Below are 22,825 nucleotides of genomic sequence, written 5' to 3'. Positions count from 1 at the left end.
CCATAAGAAATGGGCACTTACCATTCACGTCCAGGCTCCGGAACGTACTTTCAGGCTTGTCAGGTGACTCCTCCAGTGCCCCTGCATCGATGCAGGGCAGGACTCTGTGGTTTGATGCTGTCCCAGGCTCAGTCCTTGCAGAGGGCTCAGGCTGAGGCCTCCGGCTCTCCTCTTTTTTATACCCCAAGTCCTTGTGTGGAGACTTCCTCAGCTTGGCTGGGATCTCTGACTCCTCCTCCTCCTCAGATCCACAAACAGAAATGAACTCTTCACTTCCAGAAAAAAGCTCTGACTCCGACTCCTCGTCCGACCGGCTCTCCTGCTTGGCCTGTGAGGAATCAAAATGTGTCTCCTGGAGCGAGGCTCTGATGGCAGCTTCCAGCTGGCTGTCCTCACTGGCATCGATGAGACTCTCCTGTGGGATGCAGACAACACATCCATCAAAACTGCCTTCAAGGATCTACTGAAAAATCAAAAGGACATCAGTCTTCCAGAAGGGAAGCCATTAAACCTGTCAGGAACGCACAGCAGGGAAAAGCTAGGCATGCTGTAATTGCTTAATGGCTTCTCCCTGGAGTTCTGCATGGAGTAATCAACATTCCTTTCACACTCTGGCTACTAAATCCAAACCAAGTGCCAAAAGCACAAACAGTGACCCTGGGAGAAGGCATTCCCTGGCACACTGCATTTCTGCATGCCCCTGCATTAACTCCTGAAGTCTGGGAAATCAGGAGAGCTGGATAAGCACAGGCGTATTAGGTTGCAATGCAGGATGTGACCGGGGTGTGCATTCCATCACCAGCTGTTAAAATCAGGTGGGGCAGTGTTCTTTAACTTTTCCACAACCCATCCTTCCTCCAGGAAGAGATCTCCTGTTAATGGGCCACTGAGTCCCACTGCATGGCTGATAAAATTCCAACATCCCACTGGGAGATGCTCCACCCAGGGGGAGGAGCCAAACATTTCCTACCTAGATAAAATCTGAGATTTGGAACATCAGAGCAGCCTTTTTCCACTGGGTTCCAGAGGAAAACCAGACCCTTGTACATCATCACTGAACCTTCAGAGGAAAACTGCACCTTCTCCAGGAGCACTGCTCTAACAGAACCACATCTGTCACTGCAGGAGTGCAGCCACCATTTAAAATGGGACTGCTGCCAACACCCTGACTGACTGATGGGGTGTCAGCTTGGATTCTGACTTTGTCAGTGCTTTGGGTTTGTTTTTTGTAATACTGCATTTCTATTTTAATCTCTCCTAGTAAGGAACTGTTATTCCTATTCCCATATCTTTGCATGAAGAGCCCCTTAATTTCAAAAGTACAATAATTTGGAAGGAGGGGGGTTTATATTTCCCACTTCAAAGAGAGGCTCCTGCCTTTCTTAGCAGACACCTGTCTTTCAAACCAAGACAAGAGATCAGTGTTCCTTGAGGAGCCTCACACTTACTGAGCGGGAGCATTTCTGGGGAGGGCTACTGGAGTGGCCGTCCAGCTGGCCGTGCTCACTCAGGAACCCGGTCACTTGGTCCAAGAAAGAAGTCACATCTAACTGGTGCCACTCCACGAGCTTCTGGCCTAGGGAACAAGAGGTGGAATCAAACAAAATTCCAGCAAAACGCTGCAGTTTAGTGGTCAAATGCATCAACTCACTGCTGCAAGAGTCCCTGTTTGAGGAACTGCAGCTTTCCACAGGCTACCACCTGATAATTATAGAGCTTCCTCCTTCCACTTTGAAAAGGGACAGACATGAATACAGACACAGTTCATTTCCATTCTTTTCTTTTTACATAAGGGAACATGAGCACTGCATGGTGAATTTGGCCTCAAAATGAATGAACACCAAACCACAGAGTTCATGAAGAAGCATTTCTCCATTCTTGCCAAATTGATTCTAACCATTGGCAAACAGCATTTGCTCCTAGAAGCAAAGTGCTAAGAAGAGTATTCTAACTTCTGTTGCAATATTAAAAAAAATATGTATTTTGGGTGGTTTAAGTCAGCTACAAAGAAGTCTCAGCTCTGATCACAGACACTATCCCTTCAGTCCTTAGAAACAGGAGACCAGACCAGCATTATATAACCAGACAGCTGCATTACATGGTGATAAAAGGAGCTGCTGGATACAGAAGAAAAAGCAACAATTTTGAAAGAGCTTTAGGGAGAGGGAGAAGTTTGATTGTTCAGGCAAAAAACAAGCAAAACAAAACAAAAACTTGAAGCCAAAATGGTATTTCAAAATTAAGATGCAATTTAAATCATTGCTGAGCCTCACAAAGCTCTGTGGGAGGAGCAGAAAGCAGATCCATGTAGCACTTATAAATACTGTAGTTATTCATCACATGATTTCAAGAAGCTTTTGAAAGACTTAAAAAAACAGAATTCAGAGTTTTTCCACCAGATGGAAGTATTTTCACTTTCTAAGCAAAATACTTGCTAAGCTTCAAATACACAAAATTTCTGCAAGTTTTGGGAGTTTTATTGCCTTAGTTCATCTGGGAACATGCTGAGTCAGTCCTTCAGGTCTTCAAGAGATGCTTCAGCCAAATGTAACACAAACTGCAAAGGGAGGTATTCCAGCCTACAAATGTCAGTCCTTGCTATGGGATAACTCCAGGTAGAGCAGCTGCCACTTGTCTTACCTGTCCTGGGATCCAGGATGGAGACATAAGGGAAGTCTGCTAATTTATAGAACTGTATGTACCGCTGTCCTTCCTCACTGTCATGGTACACCTACAAAATTGGGCAGATTAGTGGCTGGAGAGGGAACACAAAAAAACTTGAAAATACACTGGGTTTTTCTCTCTCCTACAGTATAAACTGTAAATGGTACACACAGCTCCCAGTAACTCTTGACAAGCTGTAATTAAGCCTCTTGCTCTCCATGTATGATAAGCTATGTGGTAACATCTTGATTGTACAAGTGAGAGGCAGTTTATGCCTTCAAATGCATATCCATGAATTACATCTCCATCCATAAACCACACACAGTCCATGAAATACACCCTTCATGCAGGTTCACCAAGACAATTCCACCTTTTCCAAAGAAATCTATTTTTTTCCCCACCATCCCATCTACCAAGGCACCAAGTTACCCACATATCCATCCCCAGACAACTTCTCACCTGCCAAAAAATGAAGTGGTCCCTGATGATGTTCTTCACAGCCTCGTTGCTCCAGACGTCACGGTTGAGGCACTGGCAGGCAAAATCTTGCACGTTCTGAATGTTTATCATGAGCCACTTGTTCTGCATCTGACCACACTCCTTGGCCTGGAAGCAGAAGGAAAAGCTTGGTTAGGATCAGGCTGAAGGGTCAGACACCACAGATACCAGCAACGACCAGAGATGGTTTCTACCACTGCCAGACCTTCCACCAAACCCCTTCACAGTGAGGAGGATGGACAGAGCTAGTGAAAAGGCACCCACGAAACAGAAAGCAGGGCTGAAGGATCTGCTTTAAATGAGCCTGGTTGAATTACAGAATCACATCAATGAACAGAGCTGCTGGATTTCAACAAGCCAAGCACAGGGTGGGAAAAGCAACTCGGACCGGGGACACACACGGCGGTGCTGAATAAAGTATTTATTCAGGGAAAAGTGTAGTCAGTCCCACTGATCTGACAACAAAGACCTGCTCAGTCTAAAGATAAACCCGTGGTAACCAGCTAGTTAAGTAGGTTGCATAATTGACAGAGGACTTGCAGTGATTCAACAGGACCCCTTCTCTGCGTGTTTTCTTTTTCTCTCCAAGTTTTGAGTTACTCTGTGACTGTCCAGCTGCCAAATTAGGCATCCTTTTTGATGCTGCTTATCCAGACTGCAAGTGGGGAGGGAGACAGGAAGGTGCAGGAAGAAATCTTACTGGTTTGATTCACAAAGCTGGCACTGTCTGATTGCTTGGTTGCAAGTTAATGGTAGGAGTTTGATCAAGAATGTAATTCTGATCGCTGAACTGTCATACCTGTTGAAAAAAAGAGGGCTAGATCAACAGCAGGAATGCTCTTACCACCTAGAAAGACTGGAACTGGCATAGGAACTCTTTTTGCTTTAAAAAAAATATTTAAGAGTTATTCTCACCATCCTGCTGGTAATCTACAGTTAAAGGACAAAAAATTCAAGGGACCTAGGATTTTATGCAAAATTTTGCTGTTTGGGAACCACTTTGTTCCCCAAACCAAAGTTTTTATTTTTGAAATGAATATTAGCCAGTGCAGTTTGGAACAGTCTGCCTGTCCACTGTGTGACAGGCAGGCATGTGAACCCCACACACTCAGCTTCACCAAGGCAAGAATCTCAGCCTATAAAGTCAGCCTGTGTGGCCAAGTGCCCTGCAGAGGCAGCTTTTGTATTATTCAAAAGAAAAAAATGAAGGTAGAAGCATGGAATAGTCCTATTCCTACAAGGGGCCTCACACTAACTACTTACCACTAATTTACAGTGCCAGAATCCAGGTCACCAGGTGAGAAAAGTGGGGAAGGTGACACCTAAGTAACTGGCAAGGGTCTTAAATATAACTGTCATGCTTTTATTTAAGGGATTTTTTTTGAGCTAACTGTGCATTTTGAGAATTCTAAGAAACCAGTCTGAGATGAGGCCTAGAGGTACTGCCCAAGTTTAAAGGGAACAAAAATCCTTATGTTATTTAAGTCAATTGGACTGCCTTAGTCCTGTGTTCTCATGTAGTCTGCTAAAAGAACAATCCCCAAAATAGGCAATTAGAAAGCTGGAGAGTGCATTTCACTCTTCTGCCCTCATTCTGTATAGCTTTTAATATTAATGAAAACCTCTCTTTCTACCTCTCCTCTGTCCAGCTGAGAGCCTTGGAAGGATGCAAGCAGGAAATTCCACAGAGAAAATTTGCAAAACTGAGTTTTCAGCAGCAGAACTGGCCAAGCTTTTGAAACTACTTTTAACTTCCTTGTAAAAGCAAATTTTGGATTTAACATTTAAAAGGACACAGTTAAACTGCTGCTATCTCACACAGACAGCTCTTACATAGCTCCAGGGGTTCTTCTGATAGGACAAGAGTGTGAGAAAAAACACTGTGGATTTGGAGATTATATTATATTATGGTCATTTTGGTAAGTGACAAGGCAACAACGGAAGGCTCAAGAGCTGGCTTGTGTATCCCAAAAGCTGGGATCTGATGAATTTAGATCCTCTGTTTCCAACAACAAGTTTCCCCCCCCCCCCCTTTTCCCTCCTCCTTCGAGGTATAAAGGCCAGTGCCAGGCACTTACAGAGCCCACAGACAGGGCAGTACAGGACAGACACTTTGAGAGAAGAGCCGGTGAAGCCCAGATGCAAAAAGCAACCCAAACCAATCCAATCTGTCCTAAGTGTGCCTTTACCCTTTCTGCCCAGTCACATATTTCATCATTACAACTTGGGGAGCAAAGCAGCAACCTGGTGAGACAGTCTGTGAGACAAGTCTTGGTTCAGTGTTGGATCTCCCTGCGTAACTCGGGCTCTTGCACTACTAAAAACAAGTTTTTCTCTCATTTGCCTTCTCTGAACATGTACGGTTTAAAAATATTGGGGTGGTTCCTGCTGGCTCAGTTTTGTTGAAATGCAATCCTGAAGGCAGCAGAGAGAAGAAGGAAGTGGAACCAGCACCTTGTGACTCTCTGGACATGTGTGTGACTCAGTGTGGAAGATAACAGCTGACAGAGAGTCAGAGCACGACATTATCAAACAAGAGATCTCCTGTTTGGGCCACACTTCTCCTTCCTACCTGGGGCAGGACATAGATCCTTTCAGCACCCAGTCACTCCTGAGCCACAGCTGTACCTGCAGCTGAGCTGACCCAAGCCAGGCTAGAAGCACCTTATGAACAATTGCTCCATTAGAATACAGTGACCAGATCAGCTTCCAAATTACTGCTGCTTTTTAAGTAGAAACAAAAAAACCCCTCAGCTCAGCTATAAAGCAAGGAGCAGCTAAGAAAGGTTATTGTTAAACAGGGAAAAAATATCATAGATAGACTTGAATCTCTGCAACGTGACATTGTCACTTCACTGAAACCCTACTGAGTATTAAGCACAGAACTGCACTTGAACAGAACTGTTCTGAACACCAGAACCATCTCTGCCCACAACAAGAAGAGCAAACCAAGTCAACCTGGTGTGTTCCCATCTAATTCAATCATCTCTCACATCACAGGCACGTAGAGAGAACACCTGCTATTCTTGAAAGCAGCCTGAGATGAGAACAAAACCACACTGTTCTCTATCAGACTTGTTTGGTGTGCAATTTATTTATTCTGCTTGAGCAATTTGTTCCTAACAGATCCCACATTAATGGGAAAACTCTAGTTTAGTCAGTTACACACTGAACTTTATAAATACAGTGATCATAAGCTATTCTGAATGTGAAGGAAAATGCTTTTTCATAAGTAGCAGGTAACAAAATCCCAAACAATGTCATTCAACACTTGAAAATTTTTCTGCCATGAAGTTAACCACACCTATTCCTAAAGCTAGCATGACTGAGTTAAAATGAAACAGCAAATTTTTAGGCCTTATTGGCAACAAAGCTTCTTTGTAACTGAAGAAAAGTGAGGTTTCTTGGGGAAAACTAAAGATAATTGCATGTACTTACTATCAAAAACCAACCTTAAAGTACCCAAAGAGCAGCAACAGCTGATGAGTGACAAAGATACCTAAGAGCAGATGCCACCACTCCTGCCAAACAAGCCCGAAATTCTAAATGATTCTCTGATAAATGTACATAGCTCAACCATGGCAGAGTGTTCCTGCACACCCCTCCAGAGGCTGGAACTGGCCACACACCAACCTTGGAAAGAAAACCCCACTTAGATCGAAGCTTAACGATAAGACCATCAAAATGACAGCATTTAGTCTTACTCTGGAATGTGAGGAGCATCTCTGGTTTATCATTTGGTTTATATAATATAGCATTTATCTCAGCATACAAAGAAGGGAGAAGCCAACAGTAGCTTGCTAGAGATTGATTTTGAGAGACTGTGGTCACTGAGGCCCGACACTGTCCCAGGCTGAAGCAGTAGGGCAGTTTGAAGTCAGAAAAGGTAAAATACAAAGGGAAATGGTCAACACAGTGAGAAGGTGTGAAGAGTGATATTGCAATGAAGTTGAGGAGCATCAGTGTGAAATGAAGGGTATTCAACAGGACAAGGAACTGTGCAAGAACACAGCAAGGTAAGCGCCAACACCAGAAAGTGTCCAGGTCTTTAGGGCACAGGTACTGCACAGAACAGGGCAATGTGAGTATATACAAACCCCTTCCCCAGCCCCAGGCCACCCCCTGCTTTAAATCACCTTTCAAGGTAATTATTGAGTATGCATGGAGAGACTTCAGGACAAACAAACCCATCAATCAGTTATTTTACTCTCTAACACTACTCTTGACTGTGACAGATGGCACAATCAACATTGCTAGTCTTCACATGTTTCCAGCAAGACCCAAGGAAAGACAAGCACCCATCTCAAACTCCACAGCAGAGCTCAGAGGGCACTGCTCCTGCAGCAGCATTGCTTGCTGCCATGTGAGTTCCCCTTACTGGTGCCACACATTTGCTGGTTTCACCAACAGCTCTGGACACCAGGCCCAGCAAGTACCATCAGCCACTTATAAATTAAACCCTGCACCACAGATCACAAGGCAGGGACACCTGAGCAACTGTTTCAGGATGCTCCTCTGCTCCCACTGCACCAAACTCCTTCCCAAGGTGGACACTGCTGTTCTCTTCCAACATGCTGGAATTCTGTTAAGGAGGCTGTGGAGGGCACCCTCAGAACACAAGAATTAGTGACAAGGCAACTGATCCCTGGTGATTTGGGAAGCATAAAATGAGAGATGAGAGTAATGGGATGAGAGCTGGAGACTCCATAAAGGCCCACAGTGTTTCATCAAAAGTTCTCCAGCAGTGCTTTAATACTTGTGCATGCCAGTCAAGGCACATGTGAAAACAAGGTAAATAATACTTTTGTTCAGTCAATCAGTAGTTCAGACTTGTGTACTTGGTTCTCCAACATCTGTATTGCACCATTTTATCATTATTTTGCATTCTCATGCAGTAAAAATAATGATCATCACCATCATCAATCTCATCTACTCAAAGATCATCAGGAAAAAGTTCAGTAGTATCTGGAATTTCTGAAGAATATCTGGAAATTACAGACTCAAAAATTAAAAACACATACCAATCTGCATGTTCTCTAATCGTTAGTTAAGTCACTGATCCACATCATAGGAATCAACTCACACATGACTACATGGTGAGGGATGGTGACACCTGAGATTGTTTAAAGCTGACAGTGTCCTGTATCTCTGGGATGCTTTCCCTAGCACCACCAGAAGTAAAAGACAACCACTGTGATTTTATACAAGAGCAACACCTCCACTGAGAATGAAGTTGTGGCTTGATGACAAAGCCACATTCAAATTCAAACTTTTACTCACTCAGGTATCAGAAGCCACTCAGCTGTGTTAACTCCACCTGAGCTTCTCACCATGGCTGTGCTGCAAACCACTGAGGGAGGTGAGCCCTCCCTCACCTACCCAAAGCAATCTTTCTCCAGCTTTTCCTGTATCCCCTACGGATACAATTGCAAGGGATGCAATTTTCCCATTCTGACCAGCTTCCCTTTCTCACTGAAGTCTTTCACGACATGTGATTTGCCACACTGAAACATAAAACAAAGTGGTCTGCATGTTCAGGAGTTGGACTCAATGATCCTTATGGGCCCATTCCAGGTGACACCATCATCACTGAAGTCCTTCCATACATCACCAACATTCCCATACGCAGTCCATCAGATATTTAGACAAAAGACTGCCCAGTCTTTTGCATCCTTCTGATTGTGCAGCCATGGATCCATCCTGACACGTTCCCCAGCAAGGATGTGCAGGCAAACATGAGCCCTCACCGTTTCAAAGCTGCCTTTGTGCATCAGGTCAATGGGAGGTCTGAAGAGATCTGCCAGCGTCGTCAGCTTCTTGTCCACGGCCCCTCCGTTCCGGAGCTCCTGCTCCTGCCGGACTGCACAGCCCCAAGAGGAAAGGGATTGCAATTAGATTGAACACACTCACAAGGGGCATTTTTCACTGGTTAAATGCTCAAACACAGAACTTCTGGGGTGAAATTCTCTCGAGCTCCTAGGGGGTTTGGGGAGAAGAGGGCAGGTAGTGGGAGGAATGTAAGCGTAAATCCCAGGATTTCTCTTCTGGAGAGTCCCGGGGTTAGACCTCACTGAACAAGATTGGCTGGTGTGTAAGGGCAGAACCTCCCTGCCTCAGCTGTCTCATGTGCCTTCACTCTTAAACAACATCTTAATAAACTTAACCCTGAGGGGGCACATACCAGTATATGAAAACAAAGGAGCCAAAAAAAGCCATGACTTATTCCCAGTGACGCTTTAAAATGGGAAACTGAGCTAGACTGCAGAAATATAACTTTTAAAAGGAATATTTCTATTGTAGTGTTTCCATTAGTTGACTGTGAGGCAATTCCACAGACAAGAAAGAAACATATTTAGTTTACCCTGAGAAATCTCTTTGGATGTTTCCTTTAAAGCGTTATCGATTGCATCTCAAATGATACAGAACACATTTCCTACTTAGACATGACCATGGACAATAAAGGTAAATCACAGCAGATACATGATGTATTTTATTGAACCAGGTCAGCTGAAATGGGCAGTAAGTATCCCATGGCCAAAAATTTTCCAGTGTGGAAGAAGCTGTCAATGGGCCAAAGCATAAAAACCATGCTTGAGCAGACACAAAGGGAATAAAGCATCCCTGTGGAGCAGCCCTAGGAGCCATGAGATAACCTGGAATTTCATGGCCAGGGCTGCTTTTCCAGAGACAGCCAGACAGTGATGTCCACCTGTAAAGTTCTGCCAAAAATCATGATAAACTTTCACCATAAACCCTCACAATGTATCTCTGACATGTTGGTCATCTCTAAATGTCTTAAGAGTGGAATCACAGGGTGGTTTGGTTTGGTGTGGAAGAGACCCTAAAGATTAGCCTGTTCCACTCCCTCCTGCCATGGGCTGGAACACCTTCTGCTAAACCAGGTTGGAAGATGGTGAGAAAAAATTTAAGGGTATTGATTGTGTATGTAGTGTTTTTTCACTTACAAAGTTGCCAGTGATTTCAGTACTTGTTGTGCTCATTATTACTGGAAAAGGGGAAAGATAGCAACTATCAACACCTATTTTCAGTATGGCAGCCAACCCCTAACTGTGTGGGAACATGGTCCACGGACCCCAGTAGCCAGTGACAGGATGAGGAAACAGCCTCAGGTTGCACCAGGGGAGGCTGAGATTAAAAATTTAGGGAAAATTTCATGGAAAGGGTTGTCCAACCCTGGCACAGCTGCCCATGGCAGTAATGGAGTCACTATCCCTAGGGGTTTAACAGATGTGTGGATGTGGCACTTGGGGACATGGGGCAGTGGTGGCCTTGGCAGTGCTGGGGGAACAGCTGGACTCAGTCTCAGAAGACTTTTCCAACTTTACTGATTCTGTGGCTACACCTCAGGAACACTCCAGCAACATCAGCACAACAGCCATAATCCAGATGTGAAACACCTGGTGCTGTCCTGTCACAGACTCACATTCTGGGATATTTCATGGATGAAATAACAGTCAATGCTTTGGCATCTGGAGATTCTGTGCATGAACAGCCAAGGGCAAACAGCATTTAAAGCCATGAGAACCTTGTGTGAGGCCAATGAAGAAGCCTCAGGGCTACTCCAATGTAATTCCACTGCCTAGCCAAGAAATATCCAGTGGATGAATTTAATTTCTACTTGGGTGTTAGGATTCTTCCCCCTTTTCAGTTCCCTCCAGATAAGAAAAAGGGGGTTTTTTGAGACTTAGCAAGACCAAAGCAGACAGAATATGCTGTGATAATCATAATTCTATGATTCTGTACTTCTAATAATGCACCCTGCTACACAACTGGCAATTTAAAAATGTTTCAACAACTGAAAGCTGTCCTAGCCTACAACAGGAATGATTTTTTTCCATCTTATTTGTATTAAAAGTATTAAAATAAGACATCAGGCTTACTGATCTGTAGACACTTACTGGTCTCTGTCTGAAAATCCCGAAAGCCATCGAATATTGAGCGAGCAGGTCTGCGTCTTTTAGGAGCTTAAAAAAATTAAAGAATTATTTGAAAAGTATATTATCAAAATAAATTAACATATTAGTACTTTCCATCACACGTGTGGAAAACAGAATAGGAACCCAAAGCAGGGATGATGTGGGAGTTGAGGTGATTGGGAAGGACTTGAGATGGATGGAAATAGGCAGAAGGTAGTTTGTAAATTCCATTTCCTAACACATCATCCCTCCAGCAAATCTTAGCCCTGAAACAAAACATGTATCAACAATATAGAGAGGCTTAAAGCCCCTTCTGATGGGCTCACCAAGACCCTTCAGCACGGAGTGGCAGGGCTGTCACAGCATCACTTTGTCACAATTCCAGTCAAGATTTTACCCAAGGCCTTCAAGGGAATGATAAACTTCAAAAGATTAAACCCTGTGAGAATTTTTTTTTTTTAATAAAGAAGCACATTTGTTTTTTCCACAATGCATTTCTACTCTTTTCTAAACTCTTATCCTGATCCTGTCCCAACTTCTTGGCTGGACTGAAGAGCCACACTCTTCAAGCAGATCCTGCATTACTGTTTGCAAGGAAACCTCCAGAACTGACTGTCTGCAGCTGGACAGAAATGGCAGCCCAGGGAGGTATCAGAAATAGCACCCTCAAGTCCCACTGAAGTCCTAAGGTACAGCACAAGCACTGCACTTGGAAGGAAAACAGAACTGCCTGCCAAAGTTATTCAAGGTACTGATCTACCTTCCTATCAACTGAAAGACAGAACTTTCAAAGCCCAATTGCTACAAGACATAATAAATAATACAGAAATTAAAGTAAGATAAATACAACCTACACCCAGTGGAAATGTGATGATACAGACTATCATGGAAAAAGAAAGCAAGCCTGAACAAAGGATGTGCTGGGGGATTACACCTCTCAACTCCAGGGAGTAAGATCTCCTTCACCCTGAGTGCTTAGGCACAAGCCAACCTCAGAACAACTTAAACTCAGTTGGAATAGCAACTGAAGGAGCACTTCAGCAAAAGCAGCATGTCCCTGCCAGGCTCAGCACAGGTGAAGAGGCTCTCAGCAGTCCAGGAGGATCCTTTATACTGAATGATGGGATCCACATATGCAGCAGGGCACAAATACACAGGGTCACCTCTTCAACTGGAAAAAAACCTGAGCTTAAACAACCACCCCTACAAACAGAAACTGCCACCTCCCCTGCTCTAAGGCTAGAGCTGAGACCAATTATCTCTTCAGGTTCAGCTACTTTGTCAGGCTGCTCTGTGCCACAAACACAAGTGGCAATGGTGGATCAGACAGTGCCAGGAGGGAATCGCTGATCCAGGTCAGTGGATGGTCAGTGACAGTGTGACTCAATCACTGTGTAACAGGTAGGTGTAAGACCAAGCCTTAGGGTCAGCAGATCTGAATCCTAAAAACCCATAGGCATCTACAGATCTTTGTCAGAAACTCTGCTGGGCCACAGGTAAAAGTGCAGAGAGCTCCTCTGTGTTTAGAGAGGCATCAGCAGGGCATCTTCTCTGGATGCACATTTCCTGCTGCAGAACTGCCCTCCTCTGCTATTAAACACCCCACTTCCAAAACCCAGGTTTGATGGGAAGTGCAAGGATTAGATAAACACAGCATGTTTGTTTTTATGTCACTGCATCTTATGGTTGAGACCTTTGAAGCCCAGCTTCACTGCAGCTGACAGGGTGGCCTTTCAGCAGCAGGGGGAATGTTATGAAATTGCATCAATGAAGCTCACAGAAGTGCAAAAGCACTTCAACAAGAGCAGATACTTTGTCATTCCCTTTTTGCCCAAATGCAAATTAAGTGTGGACTTCAAATTCATGCATCTCAAATCAGTATGTAGAAGTAAAGATAGTCCCTTTCAGTGATTCATATTCTGTCTAAGGAATAAATATTTTCTCATGGGACTGGGAACTTAAGTGTATTAAAGGAGTCTAAATTTTCCAGCTCCCAAAACAGACTGGGAAAAAAATTGCTACAAGGACTGAAACTAGAAAATATAATATTGCTATCTGTGCAAGTACAGCAAAAAGGCAAGTGGTGTGCACCTGTATTGCCTGGCATTGTGTGCTACCCTCTGAACCACCCCTCAGTTTGTGCATCCTGGCTAAAACACCTCTCTGATGCTGACAAACAGAATTAAGACAAAATCAGTTCTGGAGCAAACCTGAAGCCTGGCCTCCTTCTGCTTTCTAACACAGGAACTAAATGATAGAAAAGAGCATTTCCCATGGGTGTGAGACCACTGCAGTGATGAGCACTTGCACGGCCTTCCTTGGTGAAAAGGGCAAAGCTCTCAATCCATCTGACATGGCAAAGGCCAGCTCACAAATGACCTGGTCCACATGAGAAGGACAGAGACAAGAAAAGTAGCTGCACAGCACAGCTTAAACAGCAAATTAAATTCCTGCATGAGAAATGGAGAAGGGTATGAGCAATCAGACAGTTCAGGCCTTCTTTCTGATCTGTCATCTTCTTGAGAGGCAGGCATTTGTCCTCTTCATTCACACTCTTCAGCCAAGGCTCCATCTTCCATCCCAGCACCTCAAACATTTCCACAGCAGTGCCTCACAGTTCTGGGTCCCCCACAACACAGATGTATACTTAATTAAGTTAATTGGCTGTCACCTCACAAAGTCTTATGAAACAAGATTTAGCAAATTAGTACCCCTGGGAATAAAACATCTCTCATGTGTGAAGTTTTCAATACCACTGGTGTTATTTCTTCATATTCAACAAGTTTTGATTTTCTTTTATCACTCAGCTCACCTCAAGGTAAAGAAAACAGAAGCAAAATAAGAATACAAGCCTACCTCCAAACAAGGGCTCAGGCTCTACTAAGATTTCCTGCTTTTGAGGAATTGGAGCTCGTACTTCATCCCTATCAGAGAAGAAACAGAAAAGAAAATATCAGAGAGATAATTCCAAACACATGTACAAACCACACCTCATTATGCTCCAAGGCTCCTGCAACTTGAAGCAGTTAAAGATGCTTCTGTACCACTGCACTGAATGAAGAGGTTTGGGATTAAGTGGGACCTCGAGGGAGCATCTGTTCCCACTCATGGCTCTGCTGCTGGACCTGGTACCCTGTGCACTGAGAGCAAGCACAGGTGACCTTTGATAAAAGACTATGCAAACCCCTGAGTGATTTGATCCCAGGCTTTGTCAATTTACTATTTAAACATTTTTTGTTCTTGAATAACTTCATTAGAACTTGGAAGTTTCTAAAAGCCTAGCAAAAGATGTTAAACAATCTACTTAACATCCTACTTTCCTTGCTAGCTAAACAGAAAAAAAATATTATCTTCCTTATTACCAGCTTTTGTCTGTCAGAAGACTTTTTGCTTCTACCTGAAAGTCACACCTCTCTCTTTTCCAGAAGAAGGACAACAAGGTTAAGATGACCATTTTCCCCCATCTCTGAAGCAGTTCTTGGCTTACATAACTGGGCTCCCTCACATGCCAACAGCTCAGTCAGTTATACTTGCAGACACTTACAGGTAACCCACAACTACAATTTGGAGAAGAAAGGAAATCACAAAGAAATCACAAGCACCTCTGTGACAACGCTGTGGTCACGTAGCCCATGGATCTATGTGGAGAAAGATTCATCCATTGCTACATCCTGCCTATGAACTCCCTCTTTCCCCACACTTCCAAAGTGAAGTGTGCACTTTTCACGCAGGTTTCAAAAAGTAGCTCAGCACGTCAGCAAGCTGCACTAACCTTGCTCTTAACCTCCCCATCTTTGATTGTTCTGTGCAGCTAGTTACTCTCCATTTGAACATTTACTGTTCTCTCGTCCTAGGAGGAACACTGAGCTGACCAGCACCTGGAAGATGTGGAGTATAAAAAGGAAAATATTCCAAGAAAAATCTGAAGTCACTGATGTGCAAGAAAGTTGTCTAGAAATAAGAACACTAACCTATATACCTATTTTAACTTTGTTAAAGGTTCAAGCAGGAAGGCACTTCACATCAGCTATAAAGGTTAGCACTAAAAGAATTGTTTGAATTTGTACATGTGCTTCAGAAGTATGAGGGGAAGGATTTTCCTCTATAAATAAATAGCTGTCTTTTTCCTGAAGTGGAAGATTTTCATAAAGACAAAAGCCTGGCTTACATTTAATTGACCATATTTAGAGAATGTGATTTATACCACTCAAGATATTCTCTTTATCTCAAGCAGACACATTAATAGGCAGCACTGAGACTCTCTGCCATGCATGTGGAAATTCTCTTCCCTTTGCAGGCATCTGATGTGTAAGAGACTGATGAAGGTGTTGAAGTTGCTGATTCCTCTGCATACTGGTGTACAGAGCCTGGCCTTTCCAGTGGCAAACCGGGTTAAACTACAATAAAACCCTCACATATCACTCTTCTCCCAGGTAACAAGAGACAGGATGAGACAAAATAGCCTCAAGCTGTGCCAGGGGAGGTTTATTTTCGATATTATGGCAAATTTCTTCACAAAAGGGTTGTAAAGCACTGGCACAGGCTGCCCAGGGCAGTGGCAGAGTCACAATCCCCAGAGGTGTTCAATAAACACATGGAGGTGGCACCTGGGGTCAAGGGTTAGTGGTGAATGTGGTGGTGGTGTTGGGTTGATGGCTGGACTTGATGATCTTAGAGGTCTTTTCCAACCTTAAATTCTATGAATCTATTAAATGGGAGTAAGGTGGCTTCATTTGTAAAAACCTAACCAAGAGAATTCTCTAACAGACAAATTACTGTAAAGTAAGATTGCTGAAGCATTTAAAAATAAGACTCTCTTATTACTGGATCCTTACTTTAATGACTTGGGCTTTGATTGTAAAAAACACTAGGTGAAAGCTACAGAAAGCTTCTGAAGTGCAAGAGACTCAATTCTGGTCTACAGACCAGAACACCACTGGAAAAATCAACTGAACAAGATCAAAGCAGGGTGTAATGCTCTGGTGAAAAGTGACAATTGCTTGAGTTGCTGTGCTTTGCAGTGTGACATTTGTGGGACAGGCTGGCTGGCACAGCTGTGTTCCCAGTGTTATAAATACATATTATGGTATTGGCTTTTTGCAAATATTAGGGTGGATACTGTATGTGTGGTGTTGAAATGGTTTTTAAAATATAGTTTTCTTTAGGAGTAACATAGGCTGATAAAGTGTCTTTGTAGTAAGTAAACTACCTACCTGGTTGAATAACACCCAGTAAAGACACCTACTACTGATAAACCAGTTATCAGCACCAATTGTCTGCAAAAATTGAAGACCACAACCCAAATAAAGACTAATAAAAAAAACAAATTAAAACCACAGCCAAAAAACCACACATGCTCTAAAAAGCCAAAGTCAAGGAATAGCCATGTAAAACAGTTCCTGGAATATGGAAAATAATTTATAGAAAAGTTTGAAAATGCATGATAGGTATATGAATATGCAACGAGCTAATAAATTTAAGAGGTGTCTCCAAAACAGCAAGCGTACCCTTGGCTGAATGCCAAGCACCCAGTCATTATAACCTTTTGCTTTATTATTTGTCTCTTACTGTCTTTTATTAAACTTTTAAAAACCTGCCACAAAAGCAAGCCTCGTTTTCCACACCGGGTACGTACTCAGGGTGCGGGCGGACAGCAGACACTGCTGCAGAGCTGGTGCTGGGCTCCTCTGCTATCCCTCCTCCATCTAGGAACATGGTGACAGCCATCTCCAGGTTGTTGTTGCATGCCTCAAGCATATGCTTCCCCACGCTTTCACTGGCACCTGGAATGGCAAAGGGAAATCACAGCATTTTGACTGGAAGCGCCCAGAACAGCTTTCTCTCTCAAAGCATTAATAATTAGGAAGAACAGTTCATCAGCTGCCATTTATCCCTGAAGCACAACTGTGAAAGGAGACAAACATAACACAGCTCAGGGGGAAGGGAATGCTTGCAGTCAGGACTCCCAGGCTTCTTCCTGCCAGCAACTGAAAACCTAGTGGAAACCAGATGAGGGGTTTTAGCATGATCTGGATTTTTCTGATCTAGAGATCAGATATCTTCCTGGTACACGGACCTGCTGGAATGAGTCCAGAGGAGACCACGAAGGTGCTGTGAGGGGTGGAGCCAGGCTGGGAGAGCTAGGGGTGCTCACCTGGAGAAGAGAAGGCTCCAGGGAGAGCTCAGAGCCCCTTCCAGGGCCTAAAGGGGCTCCAGGAGAGCAGGAGAGCAACCTGGGACAAGGGATGGAAGGACAGTCAAGGGGCAACTGCTGCACACTGCCAGAGGGCAGGGATAGATGGGATACTGGGAAGAAATTCTACCCTGTGAAGGAGGTGAGGCCCTGGCAGAGGTTGCCCACAGAAGCTGTGGCTGTCCCATCCCTGGCAGTGTCCAAGGACAGACTTGGAGCAGCCTGGGACAGTGGAAGGTGTCCCTGCCCATCACAGCAGGTAGAACAAGATGACCTTTAATATCCCTTCCAAGGCAACCCATTCCACGATTCTATGAATTTTCCAAACCCAGGCAGGCATACACAAAGAAAAACTGAAAACCTGACTTAACATTTTAACAGGAAGAATATTAAATCAGCTGCTAAAGTTTTTTTTATCCACTTGTAAAAGACATTTAGAGATGGAAGAAAAGACACTCTGATTTACCGATTCTGCTGAAAGGCAAAATGAAACCAGCAGAAGCTCAGTTTATATAAGAAGAGGGGGGAAAAAGCAGCCAAGAGGGTGAAAGTAACACTTGTCTACAGAGTTCTTTGTATAATGACTAACATTTATTCAAATCACAGAATCATGGAATGGTTTGGCTTGGAAGGAAGCTTAAAGCTCATCCAGTTCTATACCCTGCCATGAGCAGGAACAAATTCCACTACCTCAGGTTGCTTCAGGCCATGTCCAGACTGGCTTTGAACACCTAAAGTGCAATTAGTCCCATTTTTGATGTTGGTGCTTAGGATGAAACAACAGTTCTTAACATCACCTGTAAGTCTTTGCTCGGAGGATGAACCTCTACCTCCCAACTTCTCAAAAACCGTCCCATGAGCAGAAGCTCCCTCAGGAGAAGGAGCTCTCCCATAACCCAGTTCTTTACAGCACCTTCTCCATAGGTGGTGGACTGCCAAAGAGCTTCTTTAGAAAGGCTGGTAGAGAGGAAGAGTGGCAAAATGCAGCTGAACCAGTCTGGGAGCAGCCTTGAGATGTGTAGTAATTCTCTCTAGGTTCACAGCAAGTCACCAAAATGACAAAAACATTGCCCAAAACCAGGCTCACAAACATCAGTCTGGGCAAAACATCTTCAGATGTTTCTCAGATTTTCTGGGAAAGACTTAAGAAACTCTGGTTTGAACACAGAATACACTTTGAAACTGTGGAGATCAATCAGTTCTAAATAACTTGCACATCAAACCACGGAGAAAGCCAAACTGACTGAGGGAACTGGTTTCCCAAAACACCCAACCTGCCACAACAAGCATGCTGGGATGACAGGCAGCTGTATTTTAAGATATTTACAGAGCTGAAGAAAGTGCAAAATAAAAACTAGTGACACCCCTCCCCAGGAAAAAAAAAAAGAGAAGTTCAGGTTCTTCACTCAAACTATTTTTTTGGCATTATCAGCACTTTTCAATGTTAAATGTAGCAATGAAACCACACCTGTGAGCCCAGAACACACACACACACCACTCTACACCTCACTGCAGAGTCATGCAAAGCCATTCATTTGCAAGAACTGGAAGAGAAATGATAATTCAACCCTCTGCTATTATTTAAAGAGACACTGACACAGCAAATGCCTCCACTGATTCCTCATCATTCCTGAGGGAAGTGCCAGCATATCAAAGCTTTCAGTCCTTGTGCCGGAAAACATAAAATTCTAAATATTTGTTAAGTTTCAAAGCAAATTTCACAGATATTCCATCATTTCCTTGGGGAAGAATGATGCCTTGAGAGGCTCCCTGGAACAGAGGCTGGACAGAATTAAAGGAATAAAGTAGGGATTTATTGAAAGGCCTTCAAAGGATTCACCTTGGGCAGTACAAGAGCCTGGCCAAGGCTACACCCAAAATGGACCCCGGGTCAGGAGTTTTCACACTTTTATAAGTTTTGGTCCATGTCCATATTGGGGTTCATTGTCCAATCCCAGCTCCAGGTTCTGCAGTCCCATCCTCCCAGATTCTCTCCTCAATTCTCTGCTGTTTGCACTTTTTGGGGCTGAAGCTGCAGCAGTGTCCTTGTTTGTGGGGCTGGAAAAGGATTGTTTTGTGTGACTGAGCTGTGAGGAGAACTTGCTGACACTTTATATGGAGTTCAGAGTTATATACTAATTCAGTACAGAACATGGAGAATATAAAAGCTGAAACTTAAGGCATCAAGACACACAGGCGTTACATTCTCTTAGCAGTACTTTCCTGGATGAGAGCACCAAAGAAATGCAATTCTGCCATCAGGATCAAAGAAAAGCATTAAGAACTATTTCTCCCCATGCTGTAGAATATTCCCTCAACCTTTTCCCCATAGACAGCAGTGATTGCATACACTGACAACTCCAAGCTGAAAAAGCTACAAACACAAAGCACTGAGGTGTAAGCACCTGTCACACCCCAGCAGCATCGGCCAGACAAGCTCCACACACTTCCAAATGCAACCCTAAATTCTGTTAAAGGTAAAACGAAACTTCAAAACTGCACTTAATAGTGGATGGGTGAAGCCCAGTAGGCTATTTCTTTCTCGTTTTTGAAAGCATAGAGGGGTTATCTTATGCTGAGCATAAAACATGTGTCTAAACAGAGAAGGTGTCAGGAGCAAGAAACCAGCTCTGCCTGTTGTGGTTCAGGTTTTAGCAAATATCTCACACACAGGCACGTATTATTGAAAATATAATTGCTGCAGGTTCTTTTTGTTCAAAGGATTTGCCCTATAAGGATACTCCAGGAATAGCTGAAAGATCAATAATTTCCCTCAAAACAATTTTTGAGTGTGTCCAAGTACAGGGACACAACCTGAAACGGAGCTGGTCTGGAAAACCGAATTACAGCAGTTTCACTTCTCTTTGGCTGTTTAGCTGACACATCTTATTAAACACTCCTGCAGCATCTGACACGCAAAGCCATCAGCCAGCGGTAACTACGGCGAAGCAGATTAAACACAAAGTGGGTCAAGAGCTCCCAGTACACAACCTGAAGCAGGAGCTGTCACCTGACGCGAACTTCCACGGAAAAGCGACCTGCTCTCCCGTTTGCGAACTCAACAAAGCTCACCCGCTCTCTCCGTTTGCAAACTTAAGTTGCCGAAAGTCGCCCGCAATACAGGACACTTCTGTTTTTTTAAAAGCGGGCTCGGATCCCGGGACCCTCCCGGCCATCGGTTACCCGCAGGAGCGGGAAGCGGCTCCCAGGGCGGAGCGCAGGCGGGAGGGAGGGGAAGAGGTAGGGAGGGAGCAGGACACGCACCCGCGCCACCGGGACAACCGAGGAACCTCCGAGCCGCCGCTCAAAGGGAGGCGAGCTCTCCGCCGCGCAGGGAGTAGGGTCGGCCCCGGGGCGCGCCCGCAGACAGGCCCCGGCACCGCCGGCGCCCCAAGGGAGGCGCTCCGGGGGCAGGGGCAGCGCGCCCGGAATCGCTCCGCCTCGGCCCGCGCCTCCCGTGCCCGGCCCGCCGGCGGTGAGGGCCAGGCGGGACCCTCCCGCGGAAGCCCAGCGGCCTCGGCGTGCCCCGCGCCCCGAACCCACCGGTGATGGCGGTGAACTGCTGGACCAGCGCCCTCAGCGCCGCGGCGCCCGCCGAGCCCCCGGGCGCCGCCATCTTGCCGCCGCCGCACCACAACACACGCGCCGCCGGCCGGCGCGCGCTGCGCATGCGCGGGGCCCGCCCGCGCGCGCGCCTCTTCCCCCTCCCGCCGCTTCGAGGGGGCGGGGTCTCGGTCGCCGCGGTAATAAGCACCGCCCCCTCCGGCCGCGCGGGAGGCGGGAGTTGCCATGGCAACGCCCCCTTCCATTCCCCCCCCCCCCCCTCGGAATTCCCGAGCCGCCGCTTGCAAGGGGCACGGGCCTTAAGAGACCGGACCGGCACTCAGGACCCTCACCCGGGGTTCCCAGGAGGATTTACCCCGTCACTGGGGCCCGCGGCGCAGCGAGGGGCTGGGCAGACCGCGGGCCGGATGCGGACCGGAGACACTCGGGAATAGCCCTGATCACCGGCACAGGCCGGGAAGGACCTGGGGGTTCTGACAGGCAACCAGCTGTCCCCGAGCCGGCAGTGTGTCCTGGGGGCCTGAAGGGCCAGTGGGACCCTGGGAAGAGCACTGCCGGCAGGTCAGGGACTGATCCTGTCCCTCTATCCCGCTCTATGAAGAACATCTGCAGTGCTGCATCCAGCTCTGGGCTCCTCAGGAGAGGAGACACATGGAGCTGCTGGAGCAGGTCCAGGGAAAGCTGCGGAGATGCTGAAGGGCCTGGAACATCTCCGTGCCCAGGAAAGGTTGAGGGAGCTGGGGCTGTTCAGCCTCGGGAGGAGCCCCAGCTGAGAGGGGCACTCAGTCCTGGGTGTCCCTTTCTGTCCCTGTTTGCAGGGAGGGCTCCGAGCAGGACCCAGCAATGGCACCAGAGCAATGGGCAGGGACTGAGCCCGGGAAGTTCCACCTGGACATGAGGCAGAACTTTCCTGAGCAGTGCCTGAGCCCTGAGCAGATCCCAGAGAGGCTGTGGAGCCTCCCTGGGAGTATTCCAGAGCTGTCTGGACACAATCTGTGCCATGGGCTCTGGGATGGCCCTGCTGGGGTAGTGTGGTCCCTTCCAGCCTCACCCATTCTGGGGCTCTGTGAGGTGGTCAAGGAACAGCTCATCTGCACCAGTCCAGGGAGCCCTGACAGGGCACTGCTGCCATCACAGTCACAAAGCCAGAAGAGGAAACCCTTGGGTTTCTCTCCACCAGGTGAAGAGAAACACTAGAAAAAGAAACGCCAGGTACCAGGTGTTTCTGATCCCCAGGCCACGTGAAATGTCAGGAAAGGAACGCTTTACTCCTTTCCAGTTTCCTGGAACAGCAGGAATGTGGCTGCTTTCCTGCTGAACACCTTGCCAGTAACATTTGTCAACTCTGTGAGTACTACATAAAGCTGAATTTCCCTAGAATTCTAATAATTTAACACCTCACTGCCATGGAAACAGGTACATCTGTTCCCTCTCTTATTCCCTCCCATCCCCCACACCAACACGAGTGCTCAGGGAAGCAAACAAGCCTGTGAAGTATTTGGGGTTTTGGCAGTAGTTCTGTTTTTCTTAGCAGTTGGATGAGCTGAACTTGTTCACAAACAAGACAAATGAATCACCAGGGTTGAAGGCAGGTGAGCAGCAGTGAATTGTTATACCAGCCCAGACATCCCAAATACAGACTCCTGCTTCACCAACACCAGTGGAACAAAGCTGATTTCAGCTGCTTCAAAGCACAGGGTCAGAAACAAGCTGTTGGTGCAACCACAATCCACTCAGCAGTGGCCAAATTCCACCTTCTAACAATGAACATCTAAAAGAATAAGCCAAATTATGCCTGGTGAGGATTATTGTGCATGGAAACAGTCAGTAGCTCTGCCTTAAAAGAAACCCTTTAATTAAGTTTTTTTTGACATCACGGGTAAGACAGAAAAAATCCCAACTGCATTAAGGATTAAAGAAAAACAGACCCATATTGAAGGAAGGCTTCCAGAACAATGGCTGAGGCAGC

General features: G+C 45.6%; 1 protein-coding gene across 1 annotated transcript in view; it reads right to left on the bottom strand.

Moving 5' to 3' along the window:
* The window catches only part of UBXN7 (UBX domain protein 7), a 29,622-nt gene extending 8,669 nt beyond the window's left edge, over nt 1–20,953 (bottom strand). Inside the window, exons 1-9 of the mRNA XM_062499095.1 lie at nt 20,836–20,953; nt 16,735–16,882; nt 13,956–14,023; nt 11,082–11,147; nt 8,910–9,022; nt 3,124–3,270; nt 2,641–2,731; nt 1,449–1,576; nt 22–415 (exon numbers count right to left, since the gene is read on the bottom strand). Of these exons, the coding sequence (XP_062355079.1) occupies nt 22–415; nt 1,449–1,576; nt 2,641–2,731; nt 3,124–3,270; nt 8,910–9,022; nt 11,082–11,147; nt 13,956–14,023; nt 16,735–16,882; nt 20,836–20,908 (1,228 nt within the window). The 5' untranslated portion in view covers nt 20,909–20,953. The remainder of the gene's footprint in view (nt 1–21; nt 416–1,448; nt 1,577–2,640; nt 2,732–3,123; nt 3,271–8,909; nt 9,023–11,081; nt 11,148–13,955; nt 14,024–16,734; nt 16,883–20,835) is intronic.
* Between the last annotated feature and the right edge of the window lie 1,872 nt (nt 20,954–22,825).

This window comes from Cinclus cinclus, chromosome 10, assembly GCF_963662255.1.
Source record: "Cinclus cinclus chromosome 10, bCinCin1.1, whole genome shotgun sequence".
Classification (NCBI taxonomy): Eukaryota; Metazoa; Chordata; class Aves; order Passeriformes; family Cinclidae; genus Cinclus; species Cinclus cinclus.
Note: the sequence above shows the minus strand (reverse complement) of the source record. Positions and strands in the feature narration are given on the sequence as shown.